Genomic DNA, 17,836 nt, shown 5'->3' with positions numbered 1-17,836 from the left:
AGCGCCCGCTTCTTATCTTCTTTCATCGGCATCTTTTCATGTTAAAATGGATTAAATCAGTGTTTGTATTGCAATTACTTAGTACTTTTTACTTCATTTTTCACTTATGCTGCCACTTAAGTCTTCAATCTGCCTGAAGAATGATTTAAGAAATGAAGAGGTAGGGGAAGTGACGGCGAAGGTGGTAGGGATGAGAACTGCAGGCCGCTGCCGAGGGTTGATTCTACAATAAAATAAAATAAAAATAAAAAAAGAGTAATAATTCCAGAAACTCTTTGCTTTTAATATAAAGCTATAGTGCATAGTTTCAGCTTAGTATATATGTACCATATTTCAGGCTACAAGTTATTTGATTTTTGATCTTGACCTTCCTGGGTTGACCTTGGAGGTCAATCATCACTCCGAAAGTGGATAGTAGACATCACGGAGTATATGTGTGCCACATTTCAGGTCAATACTTCAAACGGTTTGCGAGCTACAGGTGATATAAAATCCTGGACAGACAAACAGACAGCCACGGTAGCGTATTATATAAGAAAATATGACTGTTGGCAGAAGTAGCAGGATGACTTCTGAAATGTACAGGACTATACTATCTGCTCAGATTCAGCCAACTTGATAGGACGACACATCACAATACAGATGGACAAGAAGCCAAAACATGCTGTGAAAGCAAACCAAGTGCTCTTCAATGCAAAGTAGTGGAAATATTCTTCATAGGCCGAGTCAATCAACTGACCTCAACCCAATTAGACATGCATTTCACTTGCTGAAGGCAAAACTGATGGCAGAAAGCCCAACGAATAAGCAGCAACTGAAGACAGTGGCAGTAAAATCCTGGCCAAGTATCACTAGGGTGGAAACCCAGCACTAGGAGACAGCCTTGGGGTCCAGACTTCAGGTAATCATTGACTATAATGGGATTTAACCAAATATTGAAAATGATGATTCTTTTTATGATAATATTACTTTGTCCAAACACTTTTGAGCCCTTGAAAACAGGGAGCCCATGTATAAAAATGTCTGTCTTTTCTAAACAGCTCGTTAAAATATTTTTGTTAAACCCCTTGAATTAAAGCTGAAAGCCTACATTTCAATCACATTTTGATTTGCTTTATTTCAAGTCCATTATGGTGGTAACAGAGCAAAAAAAATTGTGTCACTGTCTGAATACTTAAGGACCTGACTGTATCTAGTATACTGTAAACAACAATATAATTTATCATCGAGTATACAATACATATGAGTGCATTTAATTTATCTGACACTTTGATCCAAAATGACAAACCACATACACTTCTATAGTTCTGTCACTAAAATACTTGAATGTTTAGGGACCTTCTCAAGGACATACTGTCTTGGCATTCTTGATCATTAACCTTCATGCACTTAATAAGAAAACTCTGTTGAATAGCTCTTGAACACAAACATGTGGTTAAGCAGGCAGGGTAACCAAATGACTATCAAGTTGCACAGTAAAATAAGAAAATTCCAGTGCAATTTCCACAAATGACTCACCGTATAACCTGGCTTTAACAGTATGTCATCCATTCATTTTCCAAACACACTTATTCTAAGTAGGGTTATGGGGAAGCTGGAGCCTATCCCAGCAAGCATCAGAAACAAGGTGGAAACCATCCCTAGACAGGGCACAAGGCCATCACATGTTGATCACACTCACACATATTAGGGCCAATGTAGCATCACCGATACACCTAAAGTGCACATCTTTGGACTGTGCGTGGAGACCACGTCTCCTCACTGCAAGGCAGCCGTGCCACTCAACAGTATATCATTATATATAAAAGTATACATATATACTGTATGCAAAACATGTAAGCAATCACAATAAGCATTTGTGATGTGTAAGTAACTTTAATTAAAACCAAAGGCTAAATACTGTAAAGTCATGCTGCATTAGTGGTCTTTTTTAGACTTAACACTCACTCTAGACATTGCTGCATTAAAGAAATATTACACATAGGATTATTTTTCCTTCATTCTTCCAGCTGAAATATTTGATTCATGTACATATATGCACAATATATGCACAACAGACTAAACATTTACATATAGTGTGCACACACATATACAGTACAGCTTAAAAGTTCCGTCAGCATTAACAAAACTGAAAAGATTTATCGCTATTAGAAATTACAATAAAAAGATTAAAAATTAGCATATTAGGTGTGACCAAAGCACTGGGGCACTCAGATGCATAAGATAAATGTGGTTCTGCCATGAATAAATGATTGTATACAGTAGTATATTACTTTTTAAAATATATAAACATTTTATAGAAACCCTCTAAAGTGCATAGGCACCTTTAACTGTATATTATCTAACACAATTGTAAAAATCCTCTAAAAATAAAATATCACTGGCTTAACTGGTCATGTTGTCCCTCTACACAGTAATGTCCTTCTTTATTAACTCACATACATCACTAGACAGCTGTCCACTTGTCTTTGCTAGAAGCACATCTGGGGTCTCAGCAACTGATGTGTATTTTGAAACTCGCTCCTCATGTCCACGCTTGTACTCCACCTGTTCCAAACACACCATAATAAAAATAACACACCTTTAGTTTAAAGCATGATACATATAGCACATTATCTATACGCTCATAGGTTGGAAGCAGTACATACATTATAAATCTAAAAAATTTAACAAATGCTAGGATAATATTAACCCTCTCAAACTTACATAATATTTAATCTTTGGAAAATGTCCAGGATTAAAAGACTTAGAGAACTGCATATAGAATATGTTTTTGTATCTTATGGAAAATAACACTTCAAATTTAACTTCCACTACTTTTAAATCAGAAATTTTGCTAAAAGAAACCTACCTAATTTTCCTCACCTCCCACCCGTTTCTATTCTAGAAGAAGTATTGATCAGTCTTGAAGGCACAGACAGTATCTCAACAATATATAAGAACATTTCAAAGTTATTCCTTTTCAAAGATCCCAGGGTACAATGGGGAAAGGATTTTTCAAATAATATTTCTGAAAAGGAGTGGAAGGCAGCCATGCATAGAATACACTTCAGCTCCATATGCGCAAAACATTCAATTATTCAACTTCTTTTATCAATCACATTTATCTCATTTAAAATTATCCAAAATATATACAGGGCAAGATCCAACCTGTGAACATTGCAGTCTAGCTCCAGTGTCACCAGGCCACATTTTTTGGAAGTACACCAAATTAACATTAAATTAATGCCTATCAGACAGCCTTGGGGTCACAATCACTCCTAACCCATTAACAGCTGTATTTTGGTAGACTCCCTGATGGGTTGAAAGTGAGAGAGGCAAACTGATTGTAATTACATACAGTACACTACTAGCATATAGACTTATCTTGCTTAACTGGGAGAACCCCAGCCCACCTTTCATAAGTCAGTGATGTTCCATACTATGTGAAATTGGAAAAATTCTCACTTAAAGGATCTGTCAACTGTATCTCCGCCCGCGTCGTAGTGACACAGGACAAAATTTAAAAGGCAGTAAAAAAGCAGGTATCACCAGCTAAGTGTAGGCAAGGTACACTCCAAAATGCAGATGTACACCAACTCAAATGGAGGCTGGCGCGTATGTGATGAGGGCCCTACCCAGCCCCCTACTCCTGACGTCACGCCTCCCCCTCCCCTCAGCCCACAGCCTCTGTCTCAGATTAGCACAAATAAATCGGTACCGCAAGTGAACTATGATACTTAGAAGTCAAAAAATCAACGGAATGTTCAAGCAAATTATGGAAAAAAACCCAATCTAAATCTGTTAAGTAGTCCTCTCGTGAAAAGCAGATATACATACAGGCAGAGAGACAGACAGACATTGGGTTTTACATTTATAGAGATTTAGAATAAGCATTTATATCTGGTTGGAAAAGGACAATTTTCCTTCTTTTTCTTTTTCTATTTTTTCCATTGCTCCTGTCTCTCCTCTCTGTCTCTGTTTTGTTAGGTTTTGTATTTTTTTGTTCCTGCTTTCTTTTTTTCACTTTCTGATGATTTTTTTTCTAGTTTGACTATGAAGTAATTTGTTGTATAAATACAACTTGTTTGTATGCAAACTTATTTTCTTCAATAATAAAAATTTTAAAAAAGGGCTTTTGGGTTGTGGGTTCACATCCTGCCATTTAGAGAGCATAAGCAAATCACTTCACCAGCCTGTACTCCATTTGGAAAAACATCAGAAATGCAACCAATTGTTTCTCAAATGCAGTATGTCACCTTGGATAAGTAATATTAATAATAATAATACACACAGACTGTGATTAATTATGACCATGTACAACACGTAAAGACACAATTACCGTACTAGCCTCTTCCAAGAAACCAAATGAAACAGCCTTTTTCATAATTCCTGATTACATTCTTGATCTCAATTTTGATAAAAGTGTTGCAAGTCACCTTGGATAAAGGCGTAAGCCAAATAAATACATTTACATTAAAATTTGCTTAGTCGGCATGAATCCTTTATACAACATTTATGATACAATTGCTTATATTTCTTTTGGTAAATATACATTTAAAATCAGGCTCAGTTGTAGGTAACGAGTATAATCTCCAGAACCATGTGTCACCCAGAAATCAACTTACAGACTTCCGATTGCACACAGTGAGTCTTCCACAATCCGCTGGCGGCTCATACTGTTGCTCAACCAGATGTATGACGTTTCTGACTTTCCATATCTGAACCATGTGATTTTTTTTCTGTTAGGCTCTTCGTATAATACAGTTTCAGAAATAAGCATTGATTACTCATGATTCACTTATGAATTAAAATAAAATGCAGGGATATAGAAGTGTTGCCAAATTAATTCTTCATGTACACAATAAAGCTAAGCTTCATCACTGTACTTACATCACTAGCTAAAATGTTTGCTTTCTTTGTAAGCTGATATCCAGGCGTTATCATGGCAGGGAAACTGCCTTTTCCTTTAAGTTGTTGATAATCTTCTACATATTTAACCTGAAAGCAAAAAAAATACCACTCTTAAGGTGCATGAAAACATCACTAGAACAATATTTGTTTTACATATTCACTGTCCTATTATTCTTTTACTTTAATTGGTACAGTATATACATTATACATATGGAATATACAATGTAGTACCAGACAGTAAGGTTTAAAATAAAAATCATGTTTAGAGCTTCCATTTTTATTGAAAAAAAAAACTTAAAAATAAAATAAATATACTGCAGGTAATGGCATGTTTATCTCATTTAGCTGCAACAGTGGAAGGTTACATAAGTGGCATTATACTCTGAGCCAGTAGCCATCACAGAGATGACATTTTAACATTGAGCATAAAAAACATTTACAGCTATAAATGCCTGTACAGGTCCATAGCCATCTATCTTCACACTCTAAACACCACTTCAGCAGCTACCTTGTGGTCACTTACAAATATCTGCAATATGTTCTTCATAATTTTGCCCAATGTACAATATTTGTAAAGAATTAAAGACTAAAAGTGAAGGAACGAGAAGCACCTCTCTTATGTGGGTTACAAGTCAGCATGAATGAAAGCACCACCCATTCACACAATTAAATCAAAGGTTTAATTAACAGCAAAAAATAGTTTCTAATGAAGAAATTGGTTTGAACAAAAACCTACAGCGATTGCAGCCCACCTGGATTGAGATTGCTGACCCTGGTTTAGATCTATTAAAATAAAGTAACACCTTTCTACTAGTACTATTAGGAAACCGATTGCCTAATAGTTTTTATCACTATACTAGTTTCATCAAGAATTCATCATGCAACATCAACGTTTGCTTATACGTTTTAGTTAAGATCTTTAGGATAATTTTGGATTCATAGACTAATAGTTCTGAAATAACTACAATATGCTTCATTGGTGTCTTTACTGAGAACACTGGACTTTTTCTAAAGTCCTTTAAAAACAATTTGCAGTGCTCTAAATATCCATTCAGTTTCTGAACAACAATGGCTTCAGTCCAGTTTTACATTTTTTAAGTTCTGTATTATGCCAGTTTCTTCTGTCTAGTTCTTTTGAGGCTTTATAGGCTTTAGTATTTGTTTTTAGCAGGTCACCGCCTTCCTGTTTTCTGTTCTCTCCAGATAAAGTTTTTTGATATATTATTTCTAACAAACTTTGACTTACACATGACTGCCAGCTTGCTTCTATTGCCTCTAGTCTTTCTTGTCAGCTGCTTCACCATCATAATTGTCCAGATCTTTTCTTTAGATGATTTCTTCTCTTCCTTTGTACACTTCCTTGTTCAATGCTCTTTATTTACTATTGACTTTCTCTGCGACACGATTACATTGATGACATTATAGAAAAAGCACGTATGATTTGCGTCACCACAGGTTTGTATTTTCATAATGATGCACTGAATGCAACTCTGAATTGTTGCATAGGACATTCTAATACGCATCTATAATAGATACGTATGGCATGCATTATGCATTTAGGAGCACTATTACATGGTTAAATATAACATAAAGGTCTCTGATTTTTTTTCAATTGAGTGTCTTGTTATCTATTAATAAATGATGCATGTTTTATAGTTCCTTTCTAGTCATGGTTGCACAAACCTCTTACCAGCTCTGCAGTTGCAAAAGACCTGTAAATACATTACTGCATCTTCAATGCATAAAACATTCTCTACAGTCATCATACGTGTCTCCCAAAGTTACAGCATTGCCTATACATGAGGATACATTGCTTCTTTCCCTCTGATGGGCTGCACAAAATAATGAACTAAGATTGATAGCACATACACAAAATCATACACATTCCTCAAGTATGCTGTTTATTATAAAAATATGCTTTGTCCAATGGTACATTAAGTGCCCACTCCACGGCACGCAACCTTGTTGTGGTGAAAGGGTTTGTGTCTCTCTTTAATACCATGGGCTATACCATGTAGAGCTACTCATGATGAGCCTGGTCATGGCCCACTGGAGAAAGAAACAGATTTTGTTCTCCGTGGCTGTAGAAAGAGACTGCAGCAATGAAATGAAATATCACTTGCTTCTGGAAAGCTATGGGTAATTTTGATAAAACACTAAAGAGCAGAAGCATCACATTCTCCACAAATCCTATATTATTAAAGCTATGGTGTTTCCAGTAGTGATGTATGGCTGTGAGGGCTGGACTATTTCTAAAGCAGAATGCAAAAGAATTGACACTTTTAAAATTTTATGTTGGAAAAAACTGCTGACAGTTCCTTGGGCAACAAGAAGATCCAACAAACCAATACTTGAAGAAATACAACCAGAAGTGGCTTGATTTTCAAACAAAGCTCACATACAGGGCTGTTGAAAATGAAAGAGCACATTTAAAAAATGTATTTCAAACAATCTGTATAAGATAGAAACACATTCCACACATCACTGGATAGAGAAAATCTCAAAGTTTGGTTCTATGGTCCTTGAGGTTGCATGTACTCAACATAAGCACCATGTGTAGTGTGACAAACATCAAAATGGTAGACCATTTCTTGCCACACAAGTGTCAACTGGTCCCTACTTACTGTATTCACAGCTTCCTCAATTCAATGTCGCAAATCTTGAAGATAATCGTACATAGGTGGAACAAACACTCTTTCTTTAATGTACCCCATAGATAAAAATAGCAAGGGTTAAGGTCTGGAGACCTGGGAGGCCATAGACGATGAGCAAGATCTTCTTGTCCACCTCTTCCAATCCATCATCCTGGAATGGTGTCATTCAGGTAACACTGGACCTCCAAGTGGAAATGAGGCAGGGCACCATTTTGCATGACGGTCCGGCATTACCTGAACGACACCATTCCATTACGATGGATTGGAAGGTTCCCACTAATCTTAAAGGTTTGCGACATTGAATTGAGGAAGCTGTGAATTCAGTAACTAGGGACCAGTTGACTTTTGTGTGGTAAGAAATGATCTACTGGTTTGCTGTTTGTCGCGCTACATATGGTGCTCATGTTGAGTGCATGCATCCTCAAAAACCATAGGACCAAACTTTGAGCTTTCCTCTATCCAGTGATGTGCGGTACATGTTTCTGTCTTATACAGTTTGTCCAAAAATAAAAGATGAATTTCCTACTTCTGTGCTATTTGATATATAGAGGATAAGTAAGAGGTTCCTTTTTGATTTAGCTGAAGCTATCTATAGTTGTGATTTTAGGCCAAAAATGAGAAAAACTAAATACAAACACACACTTTTTAATTAACAGTTTATTCTTTCTAAGTTTTTACCTTGATTTGTTTTTTTTTTCTTTTGTTGCAATCACGTTAAATTTAAAAACCTATAGTAATGGGCTGTTTGCGTATTTGTACTTACATCACTGGCGAGCTGACTTGTAGCTTTGGAATGCAGTATCTGGGGCGTATCTGTCACTGATGTATACTTTGAAAGATGCTCTTCATGGCCATGCTTATATTCTGTCTGTATTGATTTCAAAAGCAGAGATAAGGAAAACACTAATTATAAAAATGTAAAAACATAATGTGACATACTAAAAAATATCAACTGAACATTAAATTGCCAGTAACCAGAAATAATATTACTTTCCAAGCAGGAAATTCAAAAATAAGCAAATGGTTCAATTCTCTTGTGTTATAAAAGTAAATCTGTTAACATATCCCTAAATTAGGCAGGTTGTTTTAATATTGTTCATCTCAACAAAAGGATGGGACAAAATTTTAGAACAGGGAACAAGACCAGGAGATGAGTGATAAATAAAGGCCAGAAGAGAAGCGGAGGTCAAATACAAGGAGATCTTAATTAATCAAGTGAGACTCCCAAAACATTAGTAATCCCCTAATCTTAGTCAAAAACCCCTGCTTCATGCACAGTTTTGGATCATAAAAAGCATTTCACCATCTTTTATATTGATGGTCCACTAACATCACACGCCCCAATTTACAAATGTTACATGACAGAAGAGGTGCCATTACTACTGACTAGCTAACTATACAAAGCAGTGGTGCCTGTCAACAAATAGACACTATAAAATGGCATCTTGGTAAATAATAAAGCGATGTGGAAAACAACACCTCCTAAATAAATTACAGTTCGCAGAATAATAATTAAAAATTATTCTCTAATTTTATAAACCCTAAAATCATGACAAGTATATTTTTGAAACAACAATGTGCCACCTTAAACTATCTATTAAAAACAAAAATAACAAAAACAGCTGCCAATAAAGAGCCTACTATGCAGATCAACAGCATGTAAAGACATATTAAGCATTATATACCTACAAAATGAACATAAATATTAGAAGTGCAATGCTAACCTGCAAGGGAGTTCATCTTAAAACAAGGTTGTAAACCCCTGATAATCCATCCATCCATCCATTTTCTAACCCGCTGAATCCGAATACAGGGTCACGGGGGCTGCTGGAGCCAATCCCAGCCAACACAGGGCACAAGGCAGGAACCAATCCTGGGCAGGGTGCCAACCCACCGCAGACCCCTGATAATGTGGCAAATAATCAGAATAGGCTAGTCTCCTGGGCCAGACATCATTCTCAAACTAGAGTACATTCCTGGGCACAAATCATTAAAACGTTTTGTAGTGAACAATGGTGTAGTCCACCATTACAAAGGCTATGCTCACAAGGTTTCTTTCTAAAACATTCTCTCCCAGTTCCTCCAGCCTGTGCACTTTAAATAGCTGGGGTTTCAGAGAAGAGAGAAAAAGAAACTGAACAAAAGACTTGAAGCTGAAAATTAAGAACTAAAATTGCTGTTATCCATTCAGTAGCTCATTAACACAAGGTAACTGAAGCTTAATGTTTAATGTGTACATTTTATTGAATGTGGCGATAGAGGAGAGAGACACACATACACATGTTGACCATGCAACTACTTGTCTCCATGCATTTAAAAAGTACTGCTGTCTGCTATATCTTTCTGTCATTTTGACTACAGTATCACTATACAGCATAACATCAGCAAATAGAGTTTAGAGAAGCACTATGGTTTATATATATTTTATGTGATTAAACACTATAATGGCAATATTTTTGCATGGCAAGTTGACATTCACAATTAGAAGTAATGTTAACTTACTTTAATTATTCATTTAGAGGTGCAGTTAGAAGGTAACTGCTGGGCAGTCTTTGTACATATAAACAACTACTGTTATTAGGCACATTTATTGATTTGGGTGTGTTGAGTACTGTAATTGCGGCACGGTGGCGCAATGGTAGCGCTGCTGCCTCGCAGTTAGGAGGCCCGGGTTCGTTTCCCGGGTCCTCCCTGTGTGGAGTTTGTATGTTCTCCCCGTGTCTGCGTGGGTTTCCTCCGGGTGCTCGGTTTCCTCCCACAATCCAAAGACATGCAGGTTAGGTGGATTGGCGATTCTAAATTGGCCCTAGTGTGTGTTTGTGTGTGTCCTGCGGTGGGTTGGCACCCTGCCCGGGATTGGTTCCTGCCTTGTGCCCTGTGTTGGCTGGAATTGGCTCCAGCAGACCCCCGTGACCCTGTATTCGGATTCAGCGGGTTGGAAAATGGATGGATGGATGGAGTACTGTAATCTGAATTTCCTGTGGCTCTTTCTTATGAACCCTCATAATGGCAGTCATTGCCACCTACTTTTGATGGGGAGTGACACATTGTTTACTTCAAAAGCATTACTTGCAATTCATATTTTCATGAACATAGCTGCCTATTCTTTCAACTTGACATCGGCTCCGACACTATTGTCATGATTGAATATCAGAGAGCACATGCAGTACTTGCGACAATGTATCAATCACATTTACCACTTATCCACTGATGTCTTTGAATGCCATTGTATAATCTGACATTTCAAAAACATTTTTCCATTACAACAAGTTATTTTTATTTTTGATACATGCAATATGCACTCTATACACACGACACACATTTACATGTTTAATAGGGGTCTTTTAGAAGACTTAATGACTGTAGACAGTTTGTCGTAATCAGATGCCTGCTATCTGTTAAATCAGGTTAACAACAGCACTTTTGCTCTTTCCAGTTCAAAATCCCCCACCCCTACTTTGAGCACCACCTTCAGGAGGTGTTAGATTTGGTTTAGAAATGTGACACTTATTGAGCTATCAAATTGTCTTCACCCAGTTCTAAGTAAAATCTACTCGTTGTTGTCGCTAGCCATATACAGTATATTACACATCAGGTTCAGCAAGACTAAGATGAGAAGTCAGTTTTTCTCTAGCTGGCTATTGTGTGCCTGTTTGAAATAATATAAGGTGCAACTCTTTGTGTCCTCCTTCTCTTTTGAAATCCATTAGGCATAATAGGTGCACTGTGACAGTGTCTTATCTCTCATCTTTTAAGTAATACTGGGAGGCTATTTGCCATATTTATCACAGATTACCTAAAACGTGTATTTACTTTCTATCCATCCTGCCTTTCCACTGACCATATTAATACCTATCTTTTCTCTTTGGAACACAGAGCCATGACACAGTATTCTTCAAACAGTATTCAGAATGAGATGTTATATTTCATATTTATAACAGAAAATTCAATAGAGGCTTTAATTACTGTGCTTAGTATTAAAATCAACATTAAAAATTCAAATAAATCATTTTAACAGCTTTAACCATAAAGAAAGGTATGAAAATTACTAAAAAAAAGTTAACGCCAGAATAACATTTTGCTAATGTTTGCATTACAGGGATTGTAATCCATAAGAGCTTTCTTTCCACAAGTAACTACAAACATAAAATTGTTCTCACCTGGCTCGCAATATGGCTTAAGTTACAAGTGTGTTCCACTTCTCTGGATTTGATGTCCCAATGAAAAATTGATTTATATTTTTCACCTTCTTCTCTGTATTTAACCTAAACATAAGAGATTCTAGATTAATCAATCTAATGATGAATGCACAACATTAATTTACAACCCTTGTATGCTTTTCACAATAATCACATAACTTCAGCTTTGATTACTGTGGGTACTGCGTTTCCCCATATTGTTTGTGTAGCCTTTTCATATTCTACCCAAGTTCGTGTATTCCATGTCCTCCAGTAGAATTGGTTCCTCATACATTTCTTTAATATATATAGGATAGATTGTTAAACTTTTATAAATTTATGAATGAGTGCCCAGGTTGTGCTCAGTTAGGTTAGGTTAGGTTAGGTTAGGTTAGGTTCTGGTCCATTCGCAAATCTATTTTGGAATAAGTGGGTTCATTGTAAAACTTTGTAAATGTTTGCTCAGCTGACAGCTGTCTATCTGGGACTAGAATGTCAGACGGCACTGGAGAATGGAAGAACCCAACAGGTGCTTTGTGATGAGACACAGATGGCAAAAGGTCATGGTTGACTGGTAGAAAACAAGTTAGGTTTCCAAATGGTGTTCAGGGAAGCAGACAAGGCCCAGAGGGGAATTTGTGGGGTACTGTTGAAAATAAGACAGGAAAGTTAGCTAGGTCACTATAAATATATCCATCCATCATCCAACCCGCTAGATCCTAACTAAAGGGTCACAGGGGTCTGCTGGAGCCAATCCCAGCCAACACAGGGTGCAAGGCAGGAAACAAACCCCAGGCAGGACTCCAATCCACCACAGGGCACGCACACACACGCGGGACAATTTAGGATTGCCAGTCCACCTAACCTGCATGTCCTTGGACTGTGGGAGTAAACCGGAGTACCCGGAGGAAACCCACGCAGACACGGGGAGAACATGCAAACTCCACCCAGGGAAGACCGGGAAGTGAACCCGGGTCTCCTTACTGCGAGGCAGCAGCGCTATCATGTCGCCCTATAAATATATGTTCCTTTAAAGAAATAGTTTGTTCAAAATTCTATGTTTCACTGTCATTTTCTGACATAGAGCAATGCCTTTAAGTGTGAAAAATATGCACTTTTCAGTCCATTTATTTTGTCTTCCATTATTTTGCACAAGGCTGAAAGTGTCCATGATAAAACATAATAGTCCATAATAAGAAACTGTTAATAGAATTACAAAACTATCACAGTGTATGTGAGTGTGAGTATGTTTTAAGCCCAATTGTCTTACTCTCAATAGATATCTTCTGACAACAGTGCAGTAATCCCATTGAAATATAATTAAAACACTGAATGGATACATAATGTCATTGAATGTACAGCATTTCACTTTTGACTTAAAACTTGTGAAACAGGAGAAAATATTGGACTATGCTAAGACCATTAAACCATTGTCACTGTGGTTTGTATGGCTGCCTCATGGATCCTGATACGTAGCAGGCATCTTTGTGGAGTTAACACATTTTCCCAGAGAGTTTGTTTTTTCTGTATGAGCTCTCCTGTTTCCTTATTACTTTATCAAAAATGCTCAGATTCAGATCATGTTATTAAGGGTATGAGTGGACACAGCCACAGACTGCTGTTATGTCCAAATTTGCATTGTGTCAGAATAGGCTTTGCCCCCCACAATCTTCAGCTTTTAAGTCTTACTTTATTTATGTCATTAAAATTCTTTAGGTCCAAATAGTTAGCAATTATATTATAATTCAATAAAATTACAGCTTTTTCTTTCTTTGAAATACTGTACTATTTTCACAATCACCAAATTCATGCAATTAGGACTGGTTATAATAACGTGTTCTTTAATTTGTCAGGGGGGTGTTAAAATATACCATAACCACAAATGATATAAAAGAAAGCAGAAATCATTCTGAAGAGATTTTGGATGAAAATACAACACTTTACATAGGCATTAACAGCTCATATGGCACCAGTGCATCAAACTGCACACTGGCTGTTACCAAGGGGAAGCAAAGGGCCAGTATAAACACAACACATAAGCTAATGTGCTAGGTTTTACCATTAGGCTTTTTGTTACTCTTGATTTCAAGAAGTTATATTTCCTCCTGGCCACAGAGTAAGTAGACAAAATTATGATTTAAGGGTAAGCTATTTCATTAAAGAACAGAGAGACCCTTCAAGCTACTAGAGGATACTGTAGTCTAATGATCCTGAATTTTACAGATCAGTCCTCACATCATGAGTGGTTCCAGAGATACTTGAGAAATAATGATGGATGAAGGATGAAGTTCAAAAGACCATTTCATGTCAGTGCCTGTTGTGTCTGGAGGTGAATTTCAAGTAAAAATCCAATGTTGGGAAGATAGTAAAGACAGAAAAATTTGACAGAAAGTATCTGTGATAGTGTTGGAGAGTTCCTCGCCTGATAGATAAGGTAAAACCTGATCTAGACAGACCCAGTAAGGATCTAGGTTTGTTGAGATTTTCCCTGGTTCATTGTTCCATGAGCATCCACTAACTTTATTGTTACTATTGTGGGTTGAAATAACTGGAAAGAAGCAGAACTGTACTTGAAGTGTCATACAAGTCTTGCACTCATCCTCTAAGTCCTACTATGATTTCCTGTATGTAAATTAACTCCAACATCACTATTATCCCTCAGGTTCACAGAACAACATCATATACCAATACACTAATGATAATACTATCAACTATGAAAGTTTTCAAATCCTGACCTTGGTGAGCACTCTGGCTACTGGCAACTCCTTCATGAGAGACCAACACCTGATTGTAGTCATCATTGTGTTCCTATTTCTGACATTATATTTTCCACTTCAACAATACAGATTTATTTTATACAAAATGGCTAATTCTGTCATCTGATTCTAACTATGAAGATGTTGCTTCTGTATTTATTTCTAAGCAATTTACAGAATAGTCAATTAATGATGAGTACACAGAAAAAGACTGGATATTACATTAATGAATTGTGAAATTGGGAAATTGTGAATTTCCCCTTGGAATTAATAAAGTATCTATCTATCTATCTATCTATCTATCTATCTATCTATCTATCTATCTATCTATCTATCTATTTGTTTTAGCATTTATAAATTATTATTATTATCATTAGATAGATAGATAGATAGATAGATAGATAGATAGATAGATAGATAGATAGATAGATAGATAGATAGATAGATAATTAGCAGTCCAAAGTTCTTAGCCTTACTATACACATACTGTTTGTACACCATTATAGCCAATAATATTTTAAAATGTATTCTAAATTGGTTTTAATCTTTTTATTATCAGAATGCCAACACAAAAACTTATTTAGAGTGTTGTTAATAAGATTATTTTCTTATGACTTTCTCAGTGTAGCATGGGCATTATTTCATTTGAAAGAGTTATGTTTATTTAACATTTTTAAATTTAATTGAACTAAAGAAACATTTGTGTACTTTCAACAAAAAATGTACAGTATCTCTAGAACTAAAAAAATAGTCAGATATTGAATGTTGTATTGAAGAAGACAAGAATTTTCAAGTGTCTCCTGCCACCTACCACATGAAATGAGTGAAAGAGACAGGTGAACTTTAGCATGGCAGTTTATAACTTCTATACTTAAAGCGGGTTTCACATCACAGTCTCTAGATAGAAATAGATCATGCAATAAACCAGACTTCATTCCAAGCCACAAGTCTGACTGGAACTCTAAGTTTGGCTTAAATACTTGGAAACAGAGGTAAGCTCCCTGCTTGAGTCTGAACTCCAAGCTCAATAAAGTCCCATTTGTACTTAAATCTATCATGGACATAAAAAATAGTTTTTTATATTTACTGAAAATAGCCCCTTTTGCACAAAAAGCTCTGAATGTTTCAATGTGGTCACTCATTGTTTAAAATGTCCATGTTAAGTTTTAGTATTTAAGATTTTAATACACAACCTACTAGTAAATGGAAAAATGTTTATTTTATTTGAAAAAATGCAGCTCCAGAGTCCTGGACTAGGCTGTGTCTCCGTGGAGTTTGTATTTTCTCTCCATGGTTTTACAGGTTTATCTATGGGTATTCCACTTTCTCCCTCAAATCTCAGAGTGAAGGTGCATGTGTGAGTGTCCACTGCAATGGACTTGCTTAATGCTAATGCTGATGCTGCTGAGATAAGCTTCTGCCTCCAAAATCCAGGACTAGACTGAGCAGGTTCAACAATGAATTGATGGTACAAAAAACTGTTCTTAATCTGAAATCTTAACAAAATATACTGAATTATATGATATACAACTAATCTTTGAACTTAATCTTAGTACTAAACTACACTGTTTAAAATGTTTTACATGTTTTTTAAGAATGCCATGAATATTTACATTGAAGTTAGCCATACGTAACCATATTTATTTCTATACATACCTCACTGACAGCTTGTGATTGCTTTCTGGCATTTATGTTAAATGGCGTCTCATAAACACTGGTGAATGTGTTGAGTTTAGGATTATGTCTGTAGATGAAGAAAAATAAATTAATTACAATAGTATAAAACGCTTAATAATCTCTTGGCAATTCAGCTACATTATATATGTTCAAAAAATTAATCTTAACATCAAAGATAATAGATAGATAGATAGATAGATAGATAGATAGATAGATAGATAGATAGATAGATAGATATTTCAAGAATACAGAAAAAAGGTCACTTACACTTGGCAGTATGGCTTTTTCTTGTAACTCACACAATTATTTGCAGTTAAGGTCATCTTACATATTTCACAGTGGAAACAGGATTTGTGCCAGTTCTGAACAAATAATTAAACTATAAATAAAAATTCACTTCCATGCAAAAATCAATTTATTATTATTAAATCACTTAATAAGAATACTTTTAATTTTAAAGAGCAAAAAATTTCAATAGTCTAAATCATTTTTGTATAACTGCTATAAATAATAATGTGCTTTTTAAAATAAGTGCTTAGCAATAAATCGATTACTAAGCACATTTTTAAATAATTCTGAGTATAAACCAAATTTGAAGCAAAAGTGTAACTGGGGTAAATCTCAGTAATTTTATTCAGAAATACTTAAAAATCATTTACAAAACCCGTCACCTTTTTGCTGAACTTAAACATTTGAAAAGAGGCCAATCCTCTCAGTAATTAAAACATCTAGGGAAAGTACTTTTATACAGTAATAACAATATTTTCAAAGCCTGAAATTTGTCTTTTTACAAAGCATATCTCATTATTTTTGTAAACAAACTACATTCTCCAGACATTTTCATTATATTTTGTACATATTTTTAATTATATTTAAATTTATGGCATATAATATGATAAATGTAATATTTAATTTTTTTTTATGTTTTTCTCTTTCACACATACAGAAACATATGTTAATATATTGCAGCATTAGTTTATAGCATAGATCCAGTTTAAGCTATATTTTTGCATAATGAATTATATTATTTTGAAAGTCAAATTAAAAACAAAAAAACAAATTTGAAAAATGATTAAGGGTGTGTTGACACAAAATCAGCTTTGAAAGTAAAAAGAAAAATCTCATGCCTAAAATGTGCTGCTGATATATTATTAAAAACAGACAAACTGGGCGACATACCTGGCCAATGCAGTTGATTTTTTCAGCTGGATACACCACAAAGCCACATCTAGCACACGTTTGGATATTCATTTTCTTAAAACAATCAGATTTTCCAAAATATAAAACTGACGTTTGGGACTCCTGCTGTAAGAGAAGTTCAACTCAGCTCTTTGCGTGTGCTTTTCACCTCGTCTCACACTACACTCTTCTCAAGGGCCCTGCTCTTTAGCACTCTAACAGAGGTATGTCACTGACGGCTGTCTCAACAGCAGTGGAAGAGAGGCAGTAAATTACCAGAGCTAGCAATCAAGTGAGTTTAAGTGTGACTGAAGACTCATGGAAACCCCCACCCCACACCAATACCCCCCATCCCATTCATCCTCAGTGCCTTCCTTCTCAAAATAAAAGTATGAACTCATTGGAGAGTGACTTATGAAAAAAACTCACAGAAATAAACAGAGACAGTCACATCAAAGGTATTCTAGCATGTAAGAAAATGACAAGTAATTTCAATAAT

General features: G+C 35.7%; 1 protein-coding gene across 3 annotated transcripts in view; it reads right to left on the bottom strand.

The window, feature by feature from the left end:
* LOC120543135 (nebulin-related anchoring protein) overlaps positions 1-17,610 on the bottom strand; it is a 113,520-nt gene extending 95,910 nt beyond the window's left edge. For 2 of the 3 annotated variants that reach the window (XM_039776021.1, XM_039776025.1), the window contains exons 1-7: positions 17,338-17,609; positions 16,426-16,520; positions 16,138-16,225; positions 11,708-11,812; positions 8,311-8,415; positions 4,873-4,980; positions 2,443-2,547 (exon numbers count right to left, since the gene is read on the bottom strand). In XM_039776021.1, the coding sequence (XP_039631955.1) occupies positions 2,443-2,547; positions 4,873-4,980; positions 8,311-8,415; positions 11,708-11,812; positions 16,138-16,225; positions 16,426-16,520; positions 17,338-17,409 (678 nt within the window). In that variant the 5' untranslated portion in view covers positions 17,410-17,609. Of the gene's footprint in view, positions 1-2,442; positions 2,548-4,872; positions 4,981-8,310; positions 8,416-11,707; positions 11,813-16,137; positions 16,226-16,425; positions 16,521-17,337 lie in introns of all 3 variants that reach the window. The other variant, XM_039776033.1, reaches the window with a different exon arrangement.
* Positions 17,611-17,836: the final 226 nt, after the last annotated feature.

The sequence above is a fragment of the Polypterus senegalus genome, chromosome 1 (genome assembly GCF_016835505.1).
Source record: "Polypterus senegalus isolate Bchr_013 chromosome 1, ASM1683550v1, whole genome shotgun sequence".
Lineage (NCBI taxonomy): Eukaryota > Metazoa > Chordata > Cladistia > Polypteriformes > Polypteridae > Polypterus > Polypterus senegalus.
This window is presented reverse-complemented; position numbering and strand designations above follow the sequence as displayed.